This window comes from Mobula birostris, chromosome 12, assembly GCF_030028105.1.
Source record: "Mobula birostris isolate sMobBir1 chromosome 12, sMobBir1.hap1, whole genome shotgun sequence".
In the NCBI taxonomy this organism is placed as follows: domain Eukaryota; kingdom Metazoa; phylum Chordata; class Chondrichthyes; order Myliobatiformes; family Myliobatidae; genus Mobula; species Mobula birostris.
The window spans coordinates 51938444-51957357 of NC_092381.1; the positions used below are offsets into that span (position 1 = coordinate 51938444).

Genomic DNA, 18914 nt, shown 5'->3' on the forward strand with positions numbered 1-18914 from the left:
CCAACAAGTTCAGGCAGACCTACATGTGTCTTTCACTAAGTTGATGATTTTCTAGCAGTATTGAGGCATGCAGAGTCAGAAGCAGAATCAGGTTTATTATCACTGTCTTATATGATATGATATTAATTATTTTGAGGCTGCAGTACAGCACAAAGACATACCATTACCAGAAATCACAAAATAAGTAAATAGTGCAGAAAAAGGGAATAATGAAGTATTCATGTGGATTCATGTTGTCTAGATACATCTCTGGTAACATCTCATAGATCAGGAAGCTCTCAGGATGATCCGAGGGAGGCACTCTGCATCCTTCTCCAGACCTTCTTTGCACTTACACTATTTACAAAGGGATGGGTGAGCGGTTCTTCCTCATTGTAGCCGTTACATGGGAAATATGTGTTAAAAGACAGATTACCACTCTACAGAAGGATTTGACAGGAACGGTCTCTCTCATCACTACCCAAATAAGATCTTGATGCTTGCTGAGGAGTTCTGACAATGAACCATTCTTGCAATTGATTTGGTTACCTGTGCTTACAGAATTGTGTCTCTGGCCCACAGTGCCTGCAGGATGTTCGGTGCTGACCACGGTCTGGTAAACTGTTCTTCTGAAAGAACAATTCCACGGAGGATCAATGCACAAAAGACTGGAACATTCCGTGGCAATGGAGCCAGGCCTATCCCTTGCAGCACGGATAGCACAGTAGCGTAGTGGCTCTTACAGTACCAGTGGCCCAGGTTCAAATCCTGCCGCTGCCTGTAAGAAGTTTGTATGTTTCCCCCATGACCACATCGAATTCCTTTGGGTGCTCTGGTTTCTTCCCACAGTCCAAGACATACCGATTGGTAGGTTAACTGGTCATTGTAAATTATCCCATGATTAGGCTAGGATTAAATCCAGAGATTGCTGGATGGTGCAGCTCAAAGTGCTGGAAGGGCCTATTCCATGCTGTATCTCTGTATCTCAATAAATAGCATCTGTCCTTGATGCCTGTATATTTGAGTTCTAAGCACAGCCTGCTGCAGCCACACCCAAAAATGTCCAGCAAGATTAAGGGTGCAGCTGGGTACACTTTTGACCTCGGTGTCCAGGGGTTTGTGTATTGCAACTCTTCTCACCTGTTCCACATTTCATTACCAGATAAACTGGAATATGTTTCAGGTGACTGCCAGGGCCAAGCAGCGAGAAAGTGCACACCTGCGCCAAGTACAACAGCACAGATTGGTCCAACCACCTTTCATCTGATGGCCATTTTCTTGCCTGCTATGGAGAGTGTGTGTAACTCTCACAGTTCCCATCTTTGTTTAAACTTGCCTGTCCGCTGCAGCCAAAGTCTGTTACACATCTCAGGTCTCCAAACTAGATCCGCGACACCTTCAGGCAGTCGGACCTGACTGTGAAGGGAGAGTTGAGTCAGTTGAGCCAGTTGTCAAACAGCCTGGCCTTGAACTTCCTCTGATTGATCCAGGCCCTGGATGTCTACTTCTTATGTAGAATTACTGATTATTTCCAGAAAGTAATTTTCAGCACAGACATTTCCAGCTCATGGGCTAACAGGCCAGTACTGTGCTGTAATTTTTTTTATGTTCGCTGTACTGTGCTGTACGGTGGAATATCGAGATCATTCTATTTATAATCATTTGAAATAAAATTAAAATAAAGAAATTACATATCAGGAAAAAAAGTTAATTAGAACACTATTTTCAAGTTCCTACCTTACAATTTTAGTGTCAGACACAAATGAACAGAAAATCAACATAGTATAATATTATAAATCCAGTTTCGAGTGAAGACATGGCACCTTTAATACTCAGCTCATCAGTGACTGCAGGCAGGGAATCAGAAGCTTCTCTGAAAACTCCTTTCTAGAAAAGTGTTAAAACATTAAAAACAAATGCTAATGCTCATTGAAAATAGCTCCTTATTGAACATGGCACCCTTTTCTTCACGTGCCATCAACTTTTTTCCTACCATGCAAAATATGTGTTTACACAAATGATGCCATGTTCATTGATGCCAAGTGATTTGTATAGCAATCTTAATAGAAACTAAGATGACTATCTTTTCCTCTTCAATCTAAGGACTTAATTCCTCAGTAGAAGGAAAAGCAACTTGCTCATATACATATATATAGTTTTCATGATTTGCACACAGCCCTATTGTCAAAATTACATAAATAAACTTTACCATACACATGATTTTTTTTTGTTCTAAGTTTTGAATGGAATTTAATGCTTACGTCCAGCCTCTCTCAGGTTTTAAAGATGAGTACATCGCTCTTTGAAAGCTAATTTTAAAAGGATAGTTGTTCTTCTGCAGAATCCAGAAAAAAAAATACTGCTCCATGTCAAATTAATACATACCATTTTCTGGCTGGTCCTTGATATCCTCACTTGCCTGGCTAGGACTTTCAGACTGACCTGAATCTGAAAGACAGAAAATATAAGCCGACCTATTAGAATGGATCATGGAGACTACATTGCAGAAGCAGACCTTGTGTCAGACCAAGCTTCTTAGCAGGGGAGGGAACATTGAACCTAATTCCTGCTCTTTCCCCACATTATTTTGTGTTTTCCTTTTTCATGTCCTTATTTCCATAGTCATAGACAACTGATTATGTTTAGGGCTATTTACACGATGCGTTCTACAATCTCAAGCATTTTGCTCAGGAAAGGGTTCCTTAGAAAATTCTCAGGGAGATAGAAAGTCAAATCAGAACAAGAGAATGGCATCAAATACATTCTCTTTTCTAAACAGCAATAAAATCATGGAGGTTTTTATTATTGTTGATGATTTTGATTGACTGTAAACCTTGTACTGCAGAGTGCACAGCAGCTCAAGGCATTGAAGCACTGCAGCTTGTATTCCAGTGGATTCTCAAACCTCAATGAGTTGTTGACCCAGGGAGTAAGCCGTAGCCTACTTTCATACATTCTAGTGAGTAACAGCTCAAATGGAAATCATTTAGCCTAGGATTCCTTTCGTGACTGCAAAGACACATTAAATGGTTACTGGATAGCATGCTGATAACCGTTTTGAGTTATGGATGCTTAAATAGTGGCCTTAGATGAGATAAGGTCTTCCCCTTGAGTGCTGTGCTAGCGTGGAGAATCCATACTGCTGTGTACTAGCTGGTCATTGCTGAGGTTGGCGGGATGGGGGAGGTTAAGGAGAGGATCAGCTGAAGCGTACTGGCAAGTGTTAGTTGGAGTGATATTGGGCATTGGGTGATTTACTGAGTAAGTAAATGAATCACAAGGAATGGCAGGAGTGATCAGTGGTAGCCTGGTCTGATGTCTGTAAGGTAGGAAAGGGACAATCTGGTCAGGTGACTGGTTAGAGGTGAGGAAGTCCAGTCTGATAAATGCTTTAGGAATGAGACAATGGTCAGCGGTCAGTGACATTGTGGTGATTGTAACACGTGATCCAAAGGAAGGCTAGTAAATAATAGAGATTATTTAAAGAAATAATCTGGAATCAAATTTCAGCATCAGACTGGAATCTGTGCCAGAAGTTTTCCTTTGAGGTTCCCAGAAACAGCCCTCAGTGTTACTTGGCATACATATATAGAACCTTGGAATAAATATTATGGACTTTGTTAGCCCAAAGGCAAGCCCAGGACTTGTATCCACAATTTATCTTCTATTGATGGCATTCATACTTCTGCGCAATTATGCCAAGGCTACTTAAAGGAAATATTTTTACTTAGCTAGTTGGAATTTTGTATCCAACCAAAGCTTACTAAAGTTAGAAGATGCATTTGCTTCTTTTTGTAACCTAATTATTGTCTGATTCTTTTGCATTCAAGGGTTCCAAAAACCAATCCAAATGAGTGATAATGAATCTATTTCTATACCATTTATATATTGGTACTATTGTGGGATTGGTCTTCATAAAACCTTGCAAACCTCAGATCTCTAAGGACTGCCAATACCTAAACCACAAGACCATTTGCTGCTCCATCCCAACAACACCTACTTTACACAGGAAGACAAGTCCATCCTTTGGGCAAAAGTTTTCCCTTTGAGCACATGGTTCTCAGGGAAAATGACAACATATATATAGTATACATAGCTCCGTTCTTTAAACCAGTTACAGGCAATGACTACCTCAGCAGCACCTTCAAACCTATCACCATAAATAACCAATATAACAGCAGCAGACACATTAAGAACATCACCCCTGCAACTTCACCTCCGAGTCAAACACCACTCTGAGTTCCAGCAATGTTTCTGTCCTTCATTAACACAAGATCTACACTTTAGAACTTCCTACCCATCAGTTTGACGGGAGTACCTTCACACTATGGACTGCAGTGGTTCACAAATAAGAATGGTCCTGACAGTAATGCCTATAAACTTCAAATAGACTTTTTTAACATCCCTGAATTTACTCTACCAGCTGCCAGCTCTGGTAATCTTCAATAATTATTATGAACTCATATGGGAGAATTCTCTACCGCACATAGAGCTTTGAAATATTGCCTTCTCTTATTCCATATTAGTAGAACAAAAACAATACGTATCACAGAAGGCCAACAAACATATGATTATCTAAAGGAAGCAGCAATAACTTTGCTATATAGATATACATTTCAACTTAGAAAGCAGAGCTTTGGAAGTAGAGTTCCCAGTTCCAAAAGTCAAATCACAATGATAACTGTGGGTCAGGAGCATTGACATCAGAACGTTGTTAACACAAGTAAAGAATGGCTAGAGGAAATCCACTGCATACATTCACAACATACTTCCAGACGTGTCTTTCAATTTGCAGAATTCCTTCAGTCCACATCGGCCCAAATGAATGCTGCAACATCAACATGGTGAGGAAGAACTTCTGGAGAAATTGGCACCACTTGGGATGACTTTTAAGAACGTTGCAGTAGACGTTCCCCATAAGATATTTTCTCAGGGCTTCCAAGAACTGTTGGAAATAATTATGCATAGAAAAGCACTCAATAGTATTACAGTACCTTGGAAAATTTACTGCAAATTCCCATGGACTGCAAGAGTGAGTAAAGGTGTTGTAATGTCTTGAGACCAGACAGTAAACTTACTTCTTCAATTCCTTTAAAATGGGAAGCTTAGATATAGACTTGGGATCCTTACTGCAGCAAATGCCAGGCAGCCCAATGCTTCAGGACTATGGCAATGCTGAGGCAAAACTCATCACATATCCTCCAAAGTTCATCAAGAATGATTCAGTCTGTACCAATATTCAACATCATCTGATTTGGGTTGAAATTTCACTGTACAAACGGAATTAACAAGAAATCTGCCCATGTGTTTCTTGATGTGCAATCTTACTACAATTAAAAAGATAAAGAAAACTTGGTATCAGTCACTGGCCTTATGCTATCATAAAATGCTTTCTTACGTATCTAAAAGATGTTCCCTGCAGTGGCCTGAAAGGTTTCTGTTGTATAGATTAATGGTGTAGTGACCTTGGCAGCTATGCAAAGAAATTTTTCAGTCTGTGAATCTTTACAAAAGTGTGCTAGTTATAAATGGAACAACTTGACAATGACCTTTACAGTGGAAAGCAATTTTTCTAATATGCGTAGGTAAAAGTGATGCAGTTTGTAAACAAGAATCTTTCAGCATCAATGACTCCACCTGAGACATTTTTCCAATCTGAAAATGTAGGCCCTGAAAATCTGTAAACTGTGTGTTTATGGAACTTGTGTGTAGACAGGATAGATGGGAGCAAGATTAACATGAATAGCCGCGCTACTCTAAGGCATTATTTGGTAGCTCATGCTTGCTTATATTAAGTGGGGAGGTTCTGGGTGTAACTTCAGGCTGAAGTTAAACAAAGCTCAAAGCTTTATTGTGAGATTCAGAGGGACATAACACTGGTTCCTGCAGGAGGGTTAAATTCAAAACCACTGCATCAGATCATCAGCAAATGGGTTGACTGTGTTCTTCACACAAAATGAAATTGCTGAACAAGCACTATCAACTATTAAATTGGAGCTAGAGTGCAGTTCTATCACCAGCTCCTGATCTGCAAAGGCATGGCTGCCTTGTCAGAGACAGAGCATCAAGGAATCAGCTTAGATATCTTGCTGAATTATTTACCGATTATTGTGAAAGCAATATAAATATCTGCAAACTCAGAATACCTTGTGCCAAGAGATACGTGCACTCATGCTACAAATTTTAAAGAAAATAAATTCTTCTTATGAATTATTATAATATTTCAAATTGTAGAGTATAACATATGCCTCTCGTGTCACATTCAGACCACAGGTCTAATCAGCCTTCCTGCAGTTACCACCCTTGTAGCTTGCAAGATGCACTCTATCCCATCCCACTGCTTGCTACAGTATGTCAGCTGCCACAGAAGTGACAAAGATACAGTTCTGATAGGGACAGGTCTGTCACTATACACTTGAATACCAATTAGCATAGGTACACTGTATCTTTATATAACTTAAGGTTATTGTACTGGTGGGTAAAGATTTTTTTATAACATTGTGTTTCAGTACTTTATAATGCTACAATAATATAATAATACTGTATACTATGTAATACTAAATGACGGTAATAATCGGCAAAAGTCCCTTACTTGAATACAGCATTGGCAAGCATTGAACCATCATTGTATAACCCTGGTGACCATATTGCTGAGAACAGCTGGATTACAGTACTGTTCAGCAAAGGTCGTTTTCTTCATAACATTTGGATGTAGAACTGGTGGACATAGATCCATTTTTGTATAGCACTAGACTACAATTCTTGTGGGCACAGATCTATCATTGTTTAACACTGAGCTAGAGTACTCAATGGCAAAGGTATATTTATAAAACTCAGATATGGTATTTGTGGGCAGAGATCTGTCACTGTAAAGCACGTACTACAATACTAGTGGGCTGCAGTACTGGTGGACACAAATCTATCACCACATAATATGACGCTCCTGGAAGTCACAGGTTAATCATTGTCTAACTGCTAGTCACTGTTTAGTAATACTGTTGGGCACAGTTTAAAGAGTGTGCAACACAGATGGGGGTACTAGTGGGGAATGCAAGTCTCTCACTAGCAACTGCAAATTCAAAGTGCCCTATTTAAGAACTGAGATAGGCACAATGGGTTATAAAATTCTTTGAATTATCATCCATGTCACAGTCTGCCTACTCGGTTCTACACCTGTTAGAGACAGACTCCCAAATAAAGCTGATGTACAAAACACAGTGGTGAACAGGCAGGAAAGGCATCTGACTTCCTGACTTTAAGGAGTGAGAAATATTTGCCCTCTAAGAGGAAGCTGTCAACAGTTAGCTTTAAAACAAATTACTTCATTTTTCTGACTTGCTCAGATATTGAATTCAGAGTTTATCTCAGATTGTAGAGTTTACACTGGTTTCTGGGGTTCAATGGGGTCTTAATGACCGGTCCAGTCAGAACGAAGCCATTCTAGTGAAAAACCCTTTTTCTTCACCTATCACAGGGAGATCCAAAGCATGATCAGTTGCACTGTTGATATTGGAACACAAAATACTACAGCTGCTAGAAGTCCGATCTAGGAAATATTCAGCAACTCTGGTGGAGAAAGAATAGTTAACATTTTGGGTTGAAGACATTTCAGTAATGATGCTCGGTCAATGACCTGAAATGCTAAATCTGCTTCTCTGCCCATATATTCTGCCTGACTTTCAGAGTATAAGCACAATTTTCTGTACGGTGCAGCATCAAGGAGGGAGTGAGTGGGGGAGCAAGAAAGTAGTGAATGGAAGAATAATAAAGGCAAGAACAGGGGAGTGAGAGGAGGGAGTAGGGGAGCACAAAGGTGTACAGAGAGCAAAGGAGAGTGAATGAGTGGTGAAGTGAGGAAGGAATGAATGGGCACAGGAACAATGAGGAACATGTGGGGCAGTGAGGGGCTGGAAGGAGGGACTGAGGGGAACAGTGAGTTGAGGAGGGAGTAAAAAGTGAATGACTGGAAGAGCAAATAGGGAGCGACTGAGGCTGTGAGGAGGTGGGTAGGACAGTGAGATGGGAGTGAATGGAACAGGGAAATCAGTAATGACAGAGTGAGTGAGGCTGTGAGGGAGAAATCTGTGGAGTGGTGAGGGGGAAATGAACAGTACGTCATATGCATTTTTAAATATAATTGCAAGTATCAATGCTTGGCTGTATTCAGTTAACGTTAAAATATGTTTCTTATATGTGGCCCTTCAGTGCTGCCTCGATTGTAAATATGGCCCAATCTGCAAAGAAGTGGTAAATTGCTGTAGCGTCAGTTCTGGAAGTGATTTCACTCCAAACTGGAGTTCTTCTCAAGCAAGCAGCTCTTCAGAGATGGGCAAGATGAAACTAGCTCTGCTGACTCTGCCTGCTTGGAGGTTAAACAAACAAAGGGAGTAGCACTCCTACAAACCAGCTTTGTGGAGCACGTCAAATTAAGCAGAAAAATGTTAAGTAATTTCCTGGCAGACATCTGCTCTATATGGACTTAGCAATCTCGTTAACCCAGTCAAGTTATGAGCACTCCTCACCTGAATGCCCTTCCTCGTTCTAACATGACATCTGTATAAATCACCATCCATCCTCCCTGTTAAATCTATGAACGCTGCATCATTGTACTTATAAGGTTACTTTTTGTCTCTTCAGGGCTGACAGCGATTTGGTCTCATCCCAGTTCTGTGGGTTCTGAGTTGAGAGAAAAGTCCAATATAAAACTGCAGACTCTGCCTGCCACAGGTGGAGCACATGTTGCTTTCCAGAGTGGGTGGGAAAACTGTTTGGGAGTTTGCACTTAACTGTTTGCACTTAATCTTCTGCATTAACGTGGCATCCATATTCTCTTACCATAGAGACTTGAGGTGCTTTACCTGACATCCATCTCCAGTTCAATGGTCATGGGTTAGAGATTCCATTGAACAAGTGAGGAAGTTACATTTTTCCCCACATAGACTTTGAAAATGCCCTTGAAATATTTCCTCTGACCTGAAAACCTTTGGAACCTTGATAAGATTGTTCATACAGAAGCCTGGGGTCAGGCTGGTGGATGATATGGCCTGCTCACTGGAGCTAGTTCAGTATAATCAGATTTTTGATGCTGGGGATGTTGGCCTGGGAGAGGACACAAACATAAGTTTGTCTAATCTGACAATGGATTTGGGGGATGCCAGAGGCAAAGTTAGGAGGACCTCACTTCTGGGTTGTGAGATGCAGATAAGTCTCTACCAAAGGAGGTGTAGGGCATCCCTTCTCTCCGCTAGCCTGCAGGTCACACTTGGCAAGGTGTAGCACCTGTTTAGCAACCCCCCCACCCCAATCAGGGTTAAGTGAAGCTATGGGATCAGGTGGTGGATGGTCGTATTAGCAGCTGGTGCATATCACAACTCCTGGTTATGCGACCACTGACACCAGGCAGACAATCTTTTAAAAGTATTAATAATGTCTGGGGTCACCTGTGTTGTAAAGATACTGCACAGAAGAAAGCAATGGTAAAACACTACTGGAGAAAGCCTTGCCAAGAACAATCATGGTCATGCATAGAGAAGACAGTAAGTACAATAGCATGAAGGGGGTCTTCCCCATGGGCTGACTAAAGGTAGGTGGAAGACCATGATCATACGACATGACACATAATGATGATGACCACAGTTTGTTCAAATCACTACTGCTCAGGAGAACAAATGTGTCCGATTTGAGGTATTGATCTTCAAGTAATTTTTTCTATATTTGGACAAAGGTTGCCCTAGTCCACTGGAGTCAGTGGTGAATTTTTAAATTGATGTCTTACTTGACTGTGTGGTCACTCCCAAGACGTAGAACATGTTACCCACATTTATAGAGCCTTGTGATTGTCTGGCAATGGTACTATGTGACATGAAAGAGTCTTCCATATGCGCAGCGCAAGGCCAACTCTTTTGTATGTTTCGGAACCTTTTGGTATGCTTCAGTGAAGGAGTCAATGATGACTTGACTGCTCAGTGTATGTATCTACAAGTATTGTCTGTGTACTGTAATTCAACTACTGAAGCTAAAGCAGAGGCAACAAAGGTTGAACAACTCCTCATTCTGTACAGCAACACCAATCCAGTAGGGAGTTTGTTGGAGGTGAGATGCAGTATTAGTGCAATGCTAGTATCTTGCTTTATCCCATCTTTAGAGTCTGCCCAAAATCATAAAAATTATGAATTACCATCTAGGTCTATACTGTATACATAATCTGATGCATACATTCTAATAAAGCTTACACTGTTAACTGGCACCGTGCAAAAACTGAATCATTTGTGGTTAAAATTTCAACATCTGATCATATCTAAATTTGTAGTTGTAGCTGGGGGAAGCTTAACCTTTGAGGGAGTTTTAAACCACTTACAATTAGCTTTGTGGTTTGTGTAAAAAGACATGCAATGATTAATGACAGATAAAGTGTGCCTAAATAGCAGTTCTGTTAACATGATCCTAATATTTATTCCAAACCATCTGAAACCATATCCAGAGCAATATCTTCTTCATAGATTACTTTTTCACTTTTTGAGCAGCTAATACACATATAGTTTGGATTATTAGCCTTAAGATGTGGACTTAAATCTGCATATTTATTAGGGTGCTCAGTTAGTCTATTTTAATAGTGGTTATGCTAGATTCGGCTACAATATCAAAGGGCATACAAATTGTCTGGGGATTAGAACCGTTTCAGAATGTGTATCCCCAAGTAGGCTGAGAAATAAATTAATAGATTTAATACAGCTGTGCTTAAAAAAAAGGTTTCAAAATACTGTAAGTTTGTCAAAAATTGTTCTGTTCTCAAAAAATAAACCTTCACTTTAAATTGCATAAGATGCAATTCAACAACCAATTATATCAATTTATCCATAAAAATCTTTAATATTAATATTTTATTCAGACATTCTATGCAATCACAACTAAAACTGCATGAAATATGTTCCACCAGCTTTCTTTGTCATAAGTTGTGTAAGAAGAAGAAACTGAGAAACATGATGCAGCATTTATCATGAAATAGAATCTGTTTGCAGAGTTAGTGACTTTGCAAACTAAATCATTGTTTTTCTGCATAATACTGAGATGATGGTCCTTGCCAACCTCGAGTAATCATAATCCCTTTCAAACTTCTTATTTTGTCAGTCCACATAAACTATTTTTTATTGCAACTGTCTTTCAGTTTCTCCAGACAAAAGTTAGCGCGACACCACCAGACTGGTGAAGGATATGGGAATCACACTGTAAATCTTATGGGAAATCTGTGGGATATTACAGGTTTAAAATGTTAGAAATGTAAGAATTAAAACAGACAAATGATAGGCTACACATTTTTATTGAGAATGTCATTTAGTAAAATGGGGAAAATACATTCACTCCAATGGGAATCTCATCAGTATTCGGCATCAGCCTCACATCCCTCGTCTCTCATCATGTTGCCTCAGCCTTATTTCCAGACAAAAATAAACACTTTAAGACTTTACTTGTTTGTATTCCCCTCAGCAGTGTGCTACGCATCAGCAGCTAAAAACAAAGAAACTTTTAGCTGCTCAGACACAGTGCAGAAGCGCCTTGAACAACGAACCAGGGGAGAACATTCACAAAGCCTGACAGTCCGTTCAATGCGAACTTCAGGGCCATAATGCAATCCAAGTCCCTGCACTAATTAAATATGCATTTGCACAGCTCGATCGATGCAAGTCATGGATCGGGTGACACACCTGCGCATCTTGGGCCGAAAGCTCCCAGAGAAAACACAACTGCCTCCTTATCTTTTCTCATAGGCTCTCGATTTCTTCACCCAGATAACTAATTTAATTCTCTCACCCTTCAGCGAAACTGGATTAGGAAAGTCAATATTTTCTTTGTACTCTGATGGTGGATATTGTGCTTTTTATTCAGTTTTGACCTTTCGACAAAGACAAGACAATGGCATTAGTTCCTACAGTAAGCTGATGCTGCAAGTCTCACAGGGAAGTAAAATACAACAGAAAACAGAAACCCTGCAGGCCTCCCCAGATAGTGTCCCCTTCCTTGGGGAAGGTTAATAAATATAGAAGAGGTAAACTGTACCAATCTAAAAGCAATAAAGTGGGTCTTATTATACCCAGATTGAACTCCGCTTTATCAGCAAAAATGTTTGGAATGATGTCACCGTAAAATGTAGAACCACAGTTGATTGGTGATGGGATTGGTGGTGTAGAAGTTAATCAGCAGCAAATAAGATTGAAACAGCCCTTGCTTTTTAAAACACAGGTTAGTTGTACACAAAATTAGTATCTGGCTATGCAGTGCAATGTTAAATATCCTCAAAACTGCATAGCCAGATACTAATTTTGTGTACAACTAACCTGTGTTTTAAAAAGCAAGGGCTGTTTCAATCTTATTTGGTGCTGATTAACTTCTACACCACCAATCCCATCTCCATCCCTGTAGAACCAGTAGAACTTTAAAGCATTTAGATTTTCTATGCCGAAAAGAAAGCATAGAATCCAGACACAACGAAATGCACAAGCCAAAGTCCAAAAATAAGAGTCACAAATTTTAAGGCAGCAACATATTGAATGTGAGATGAGTTTTGTTTGCATTATTGATATATGCATAGGACAAATGAAAATCAATAACATTTTATTTCCAGGAAAAAGTCATTTGCAGGTAATATTCAGAAATTCCTCTAATTTATGAAATTCATATGACCAGATGACTGCATTGGAAGAGGGTTTTGTGTTCAATTTGTCTGTTAAAATCTCTCCTCAACAAAATCTGCTTAGATTTCACCCCAAGCTACAGTTAAGTATTTTAACTAGTCTCGATGCACTTGGGCAAGGGCATACCAGCTCTTAATTTCTATCCTGTGACCCTTGTTGAAAAGAATTTAAAAGCAAAACTCAGCTATGATATTTCCTACTGTCAGACAGCTAGTCAATTCTTGCTATGCAAATTTGCACATGATGCTTGACCACTTGGTTGACATGGTGGATTGCAATGGGACCACATTGCAGCAGAAGTTAGAAATGGAGGGAAAAGCCATCTAAAGTAGAGGATTTTTTTTTTGACATAGCATTGCAATTAATCTGCACAGCTTTTGGCACATATTTGATCAAAATGGCAGAAGGATGTACATTTCTAGTAGAGTATGCAAACAGAACTGAAAATGAAAACATTTGTGGGCTGGGCATTTTAAAGATAACAAGGTGATCCTGATTTAGCACAGGAATTAGACAAGTTGGCAATGTGCTTGGTCAACTGACAAAATTGTGCAGTGGCAATGACCCTCAGAAACTTTGTAAGGACTGGCTGAGTCTTTAATCCTCATAAAAATCAAAGCAAAATCCTGCCTTTGCATGTTCAAACAACTATTAAGTTGTCAATGATTCTTAAAGATTTCTTCTGCTTAGATATGATCTTCATTGCCTCCCCCTTTTGCACTAACATCCTGTTCTTTCTCAGGTGAAATCATTTAATTGGACTCATTATTAGATTCTAATACACTACACTTTAATCATGCTGAATGTCAGTTTAATAGGGGCAGTTAGTTGCTCATCACCTTATATAATGTAATTTGATGTTTTTCCATTTAGTAACAATTACAGTGAAAAAAGTGTTTTTAAAAAAGTTCCAGGCAATTATTCCCACAAAAGCTGAATGGAAAAACTGACATATATTTATGGTGTGTTTTATTACTGACTTCTGACTGAAGACCAAAAATGGCTCTTAATCGTGCTTTGCTTAATCGTCAGATAAAAAAAATTAAGCCAGGCCCAACTCCTGATAATTAACCGACAATCTACGTGGACACCAGGAGGGAACTGAGATCAGTTATAATGGTTCAGGGACAGGGCAGTTTGCTGTACACATTTATTGATGAAAAATGGCCACTTGGGTGCAGTATCAGAGAATATCACTAACTAATGTATCTTTGTTTGCACTACTCCTCACAGATAGACAAACAAGAGGATAAAATCACATAATGTTGTAACGATCTTGGATATAGAGCACTTCTAATCTGTCACATTCCCTTTATGGGTGTGATACCTTCTGGTTTGCTATCCTTCACAGCGAGTGCAGAAACATAAAATACGATGAAGTGTAGAGGTACATTGTGAATAAACAATTAGTGTGGCTACATTGATTTTAACTAGGGTAGGGGGCAGCACTCCTTTAAAAGATTAGAAGTGCACTCAGCTTTTGCAAGTAATCATGTAGACAAAGAAATTTATACTCTTAAGAGGTGCAAGCTAAACCATAAAGTCATAAGTCATCATGAAAAAAATTTGGTGTGATTCTGGCTGATAGTGGACAGCGCAGCATTAGAATTGGGGTTATAATTACATTCATTACAACATCATTGCAAGTAATCCTTCACTTTTCAAATTAATAACTTTGCCTGCAATTACTGCAGGATCTTCTGAAATCAAAAAAGAAACGTTACTGGAGACTTGAATAAACTTCAACGAAGTAAAGTGAGATTGGCAACTTTTCTCCCTCGTATCTGCAGTATTCTGATGGTCAAGATTGTTACATTAGGTTTACAGTTTAGTGATTAGGCTGCTATGTGAATGGTCTAAAGAATGCACAGGAATAGTTACAGATACTGTTAGACAGACACCACACTCTGCTAAAAGTTACAGGATGAACTAGTTAAGCAGCGCAAAGCAAAGAAGTGTAGGCATTCTAACATTGTCAGATTTGATTTCAAATACTGTAGCTCCCATATAAAAATAGATGAGCGATTATGCAGAGATTATTCCTTTCTGAACAAATTGCATTTAACACTTATCTCTTAGCATTAAGCCTACATAACTGCAGATGTGATTTTTTAATTAACATATTAAATAATCCCTGCCGTACATGCTATATTACAATACGTTTTTGGCTAGCTGACATAATTATGGGATTTTTCTATCAATCACATCAAGACCAAACTTGCAACAATGCTGCCTCATATAATAATTTAAGAAAAGGAATCTTCAAAGTTCTACAAAATGAAATCCAATTGATTGATTTGTCAACAGTCCTCAGTGCCATTACCTCGACATTCACCATTTTTTCCTTCATGTTGTAAATGTTTGGAAATACATATACAGTGGGTTCTAGTTAATTGGGTCATCAGTTAATCGGGGCCACCACTTATTTGGGACAACTCTTAAACTAATCAAGAAAATAGGTTTCTCCTCGTTTATTTGGAATACTGTACTGCTTAATTGGGACAGGAGACTGTTGCAGAACAGTTTCTAACTAGCATCAGTTGTGTGAACTTATGTTAAAAAAGCAGTAATAGTTGCCAAGAAATTAGCAATAAGACAATTCAGAACTGATTTGCTCACTGTGGTTTCAAGCATTCAGGCTTGAAAATGCCAGAAACAGCCAGAAGTGAAAATGAAACAATTTCACTACTTCAAGTTAGGAACTATGAAGAAGTTGAAAGTATCAACAATCATGAATGTTACCTTTGGTCTCCAGAAGACACTCAACTCTCATATGTGGCTCCAAGCAGCTGTTTGCCTGGGACAGTGGCCACTCCTCGGTATACGGCTTTGACAGGCGGGCTTAATCAGGTGAGCGTAGCTGGTAGGTTTCATACCCTTGTGAGATAGGTACACTGTCCTATCATGCACAGCCAGCTCCACTGGACTGTGCGGACGAGATCTACAGTGAAATCTAATGGTCAGGAAGGCAGCTCGGCAAAGCTCCATGAAAAGTGAAAGGCATGATGAGGAACTGGTCATCCACTGCAACCAAGGAAGACCCCAGTTGTGACTATCACTGGACCTAGACTTCCGAGGTCCAGAGAGTGTAACTGCCCCAGTGCAATGTCCTCTCCACTTTAAAAACTCTCCCACAGAGATTTCCTGTCATCGTTGAATAGGATGGACAATCACCACTAGTATTGATAATGTTTTAATTTGCTCACTGTTTCATTTAAATACATAATTTGTTACTCAGGTAGATGGTAGTTTGTCTTTTTTTTTAATACCTTTTTAACTATTTCCATGAAACATTGGCAAATTGGGGCAGCTGTTTAATTGGGCCAAAATGTGCCCCAGTTAAATGGAATTCACAGTATCTTTAACCTATTTTTTTCTCCAGTTGTTTTTTGAATACCCCATTTTTCCCTTCAAAAATAAGTCATAGATTTCCCTTCCAAGCTACCAAAATTTTACAAAATCTAAAATTCATGACTTCACATTATTTCCAAAGTTTATTTATCCGGTTTAATATAAAAGTAACGTCAGATTTTGTGGATATACTTCTTATAGCATGATCACTTCCTTCCTTCACTTCACTTGTCGATTTGTTTTGTACTTTCTCTCTAAAGTTTTCAGTTCTATCTCATGTTGCTTTCCAACCAGTTCTAAAGTTCTCCTTAGTGTCCAAGGAATTTTGTCATTATAACCATGAATTAAAACTGGTTGGTGTGTTAACCCTTCAACTTTAACATAATACTCACTGTACTTCAAATAAACCAGATTTTCTCTCTATAAAGCAAGATATTTGAGCAAGGGTCAGTGAAAAATACATCCTGTACAAATAATCTACTGATTGTTTTGCAAAAATATTGCTATAACCTGATTATTGGTTTCCTGTGATTAAGGGTAACCTGAGAGACAAAATAAGCCACAAGTGTAATGAAAAAGATACATCATCTGTCGATATTTGTCAAACTTTGGCCCACATACTGTACCTAGCTGATCAAGACACCCTTGCAATTTTTGATAACCTTCACTGACTATGATACTTCTTATTTTAGTATCAAATGCAAATTGATGAATTATGCCTTGTACTTTCACATTCAAATCATTTACATAAATAACACATAGAAGAAGACCCAGAATTTTTACACTTAAACACATTTTTGATAGATCTGTATATTTTCAGCTTCCCTCCTCTCCTTCTGTTTCTTCTCTGAGTTAGTTCAGTTGCAGAAATCATACTGTGTATGACAATTGGTGGAAGAGGGAGTAAGAGGCAGGAGGGAAGAACAGTTATCAGGAAGAGAAATCAGCTCAGGATAGACAGGGAGCAAATTTCCTAGCTAAATCTCAACAAGTATTACCTCATGTGACAGATTACATGAACCTTGAAAGAATGCTTTCTCAATCTGAGATCTGCTGCAGCCACTAATGCAATCTGAGATGAACGTAAGAATGTCAATGCCCATGGCTATCCAAGTGTCTGCAGGAATGATCACTAATCTTTTAAAGTTCGAGCTGTTCACTGGTTTTCACAGTTCTTGCTCCATGTTGGGGAAAGAAGATCATGAAATTTCTCTCTTCAAAAGAAGCTGTCGATATTTAGGTTCCCATTGCTGGAAGAAGAGCTGAGAGTTAGTGGGGGGGGGGGTCATATGATATAAGAAATGTGAGGCTGTAGGCTTTTTATGAGGACATCATACCACAATGGCCAAGTAGCACCCAGTCCAATTGACCATGTAGACTCAACAGGGAAAAGTGTCTAAATTGGGGCAGTTGTCTACAGAGCAGCCAAGAAACATTAAATGGTTAACAAAATTATTCTTCAGATTGTTCTACACACCCCTATAATAACGCCTGGTTATATCCAGTCCTGTGGGCAAAACAGATCCAAGAGAAGGGGCAGTACAGTTGGCTACAGGTGAGAGGAAGATGCCATTGCACTCATTTCAGAATATATCGTATCCAATGTCCATCACCACAAGAGGCTTGGTAGCACCTGTACTGACTGGCTAAAGAACATGGCTGCTAGAATGGGCCCTTGGTGGGTACTGGTATTGGTGTATTATTGCCCCACGTATCATGATACAGTGAAAGCATGCCTTACACACTGTCATACAGATCAAATCATTACACTGTGCATTGAGGTAGAACAAGGTTAAACAACAATGCAGGATAAATTGTAACAGCTGCAGTAGTGAATGAAACAATGTGAGTGCTAATCATACTTGACCTTATCCTCACCTATTGCTCTGAAGCATTTGCAAGCATGCTGTACCAAAAATGTCAAATGGAAGACCTACTGTATGTAAGCTTTCTCCTGACCATTACGATAACCAATTTGATTTAGCAGTCATGTTTGCAAAAAGCAACGGTCCACTGACAATGGGGCCAAACAATATATCAGCTGTAGTCGCCAAGTCCCATATTCCAGAAACAATGTCTAATCATACTACCTCGAGCCAGTTTGATTGAGTACACTTACAGCATCAGAATTTACCCAACCATGTGGAAAATTCCTCCAGCTATGTAAGGTTCACACAAAGCAGGACAAATCCAATGGAGTTAATTAGGCTCAATCAGTCCACTTTCAATCCTCAGCAAGGTGATGGAATATCTCATCATGAGAACTATCAAATGGCACTTCCTCATCAACAATCTGTGTATCAATGTCCAGTTTCGATTTTGAAAAGAAAACTCAAACGCCAGATTTCATTACACCATGCTTAAGATAGAGATGAATTCCTAGGCAAGGTGAGAGTGACAGCCCTTGACATCACAAGGCAAAGGACGATGCTCATGGCTGCTGGAGCTTAACCATCTCAGGCCTGCTCCCGGTCACATCGTATTATCACTGGTTAATCTGTTCAGTACCTTACAAAATTTAATATTAATGCACTTTAGTTGGGTATTTATGAGTGATTCATCTGTACATTTTATCCTTACCTTCATAAATTACCTCGTGTTATGTGTACTACTATGCTTTGCACTCTGATTCCAAGAAACATTGTCTCATTTCTATTTACATTGTATGGTTATATGTGTTATATACACGGATGTAGTCAATAAACCTGACTTGACCACTGTACTGGTGAAGGAGTTCCTCAGGGTAGTGTCCTAGGGCCAACCACCTTTAGCTGGCTCATCCATGACCTTCCTCCTATTAGGGATGCAAATGGGGTCGTTTGCTGAAGACTGCACAATTTTTCATTTTATTCATAATTCATCAGCATATGAAACAATCTGTGCAGCAACGTGCAG

General features: G+C 39.3%; 1 protein-coding gene across 7 annotated transcripts in view; it reads right to left on the bottom strand.

Annotated features, from left to right (window-relative positions):
• Window positions 1-18914, bottom strand: part of nfia (nuclear factor I/A) — a 584092-nt gene that overhangs the window by 285093 nt on the left and 280085 nt on the right. For 6 of the 7 annotated variants that reach the window (XM_072273792.1, XM_072273797.1, XM_072273790.1 and 3 more), the window contains exon 3: window positions 2365-2427. The exons of the other annotated variant lie outside the window; for it this stretch is intronic. In XM_072273792.1, coding sequence (XP_072129893.1) covers window positions 2365-2427 — 63 coding nt within the window. The remainder of the gene's footprint in view (window positions 1-2364; window positions 2428-18914) is intronic. 7 annotated transcript variants of the gene reach the window in all.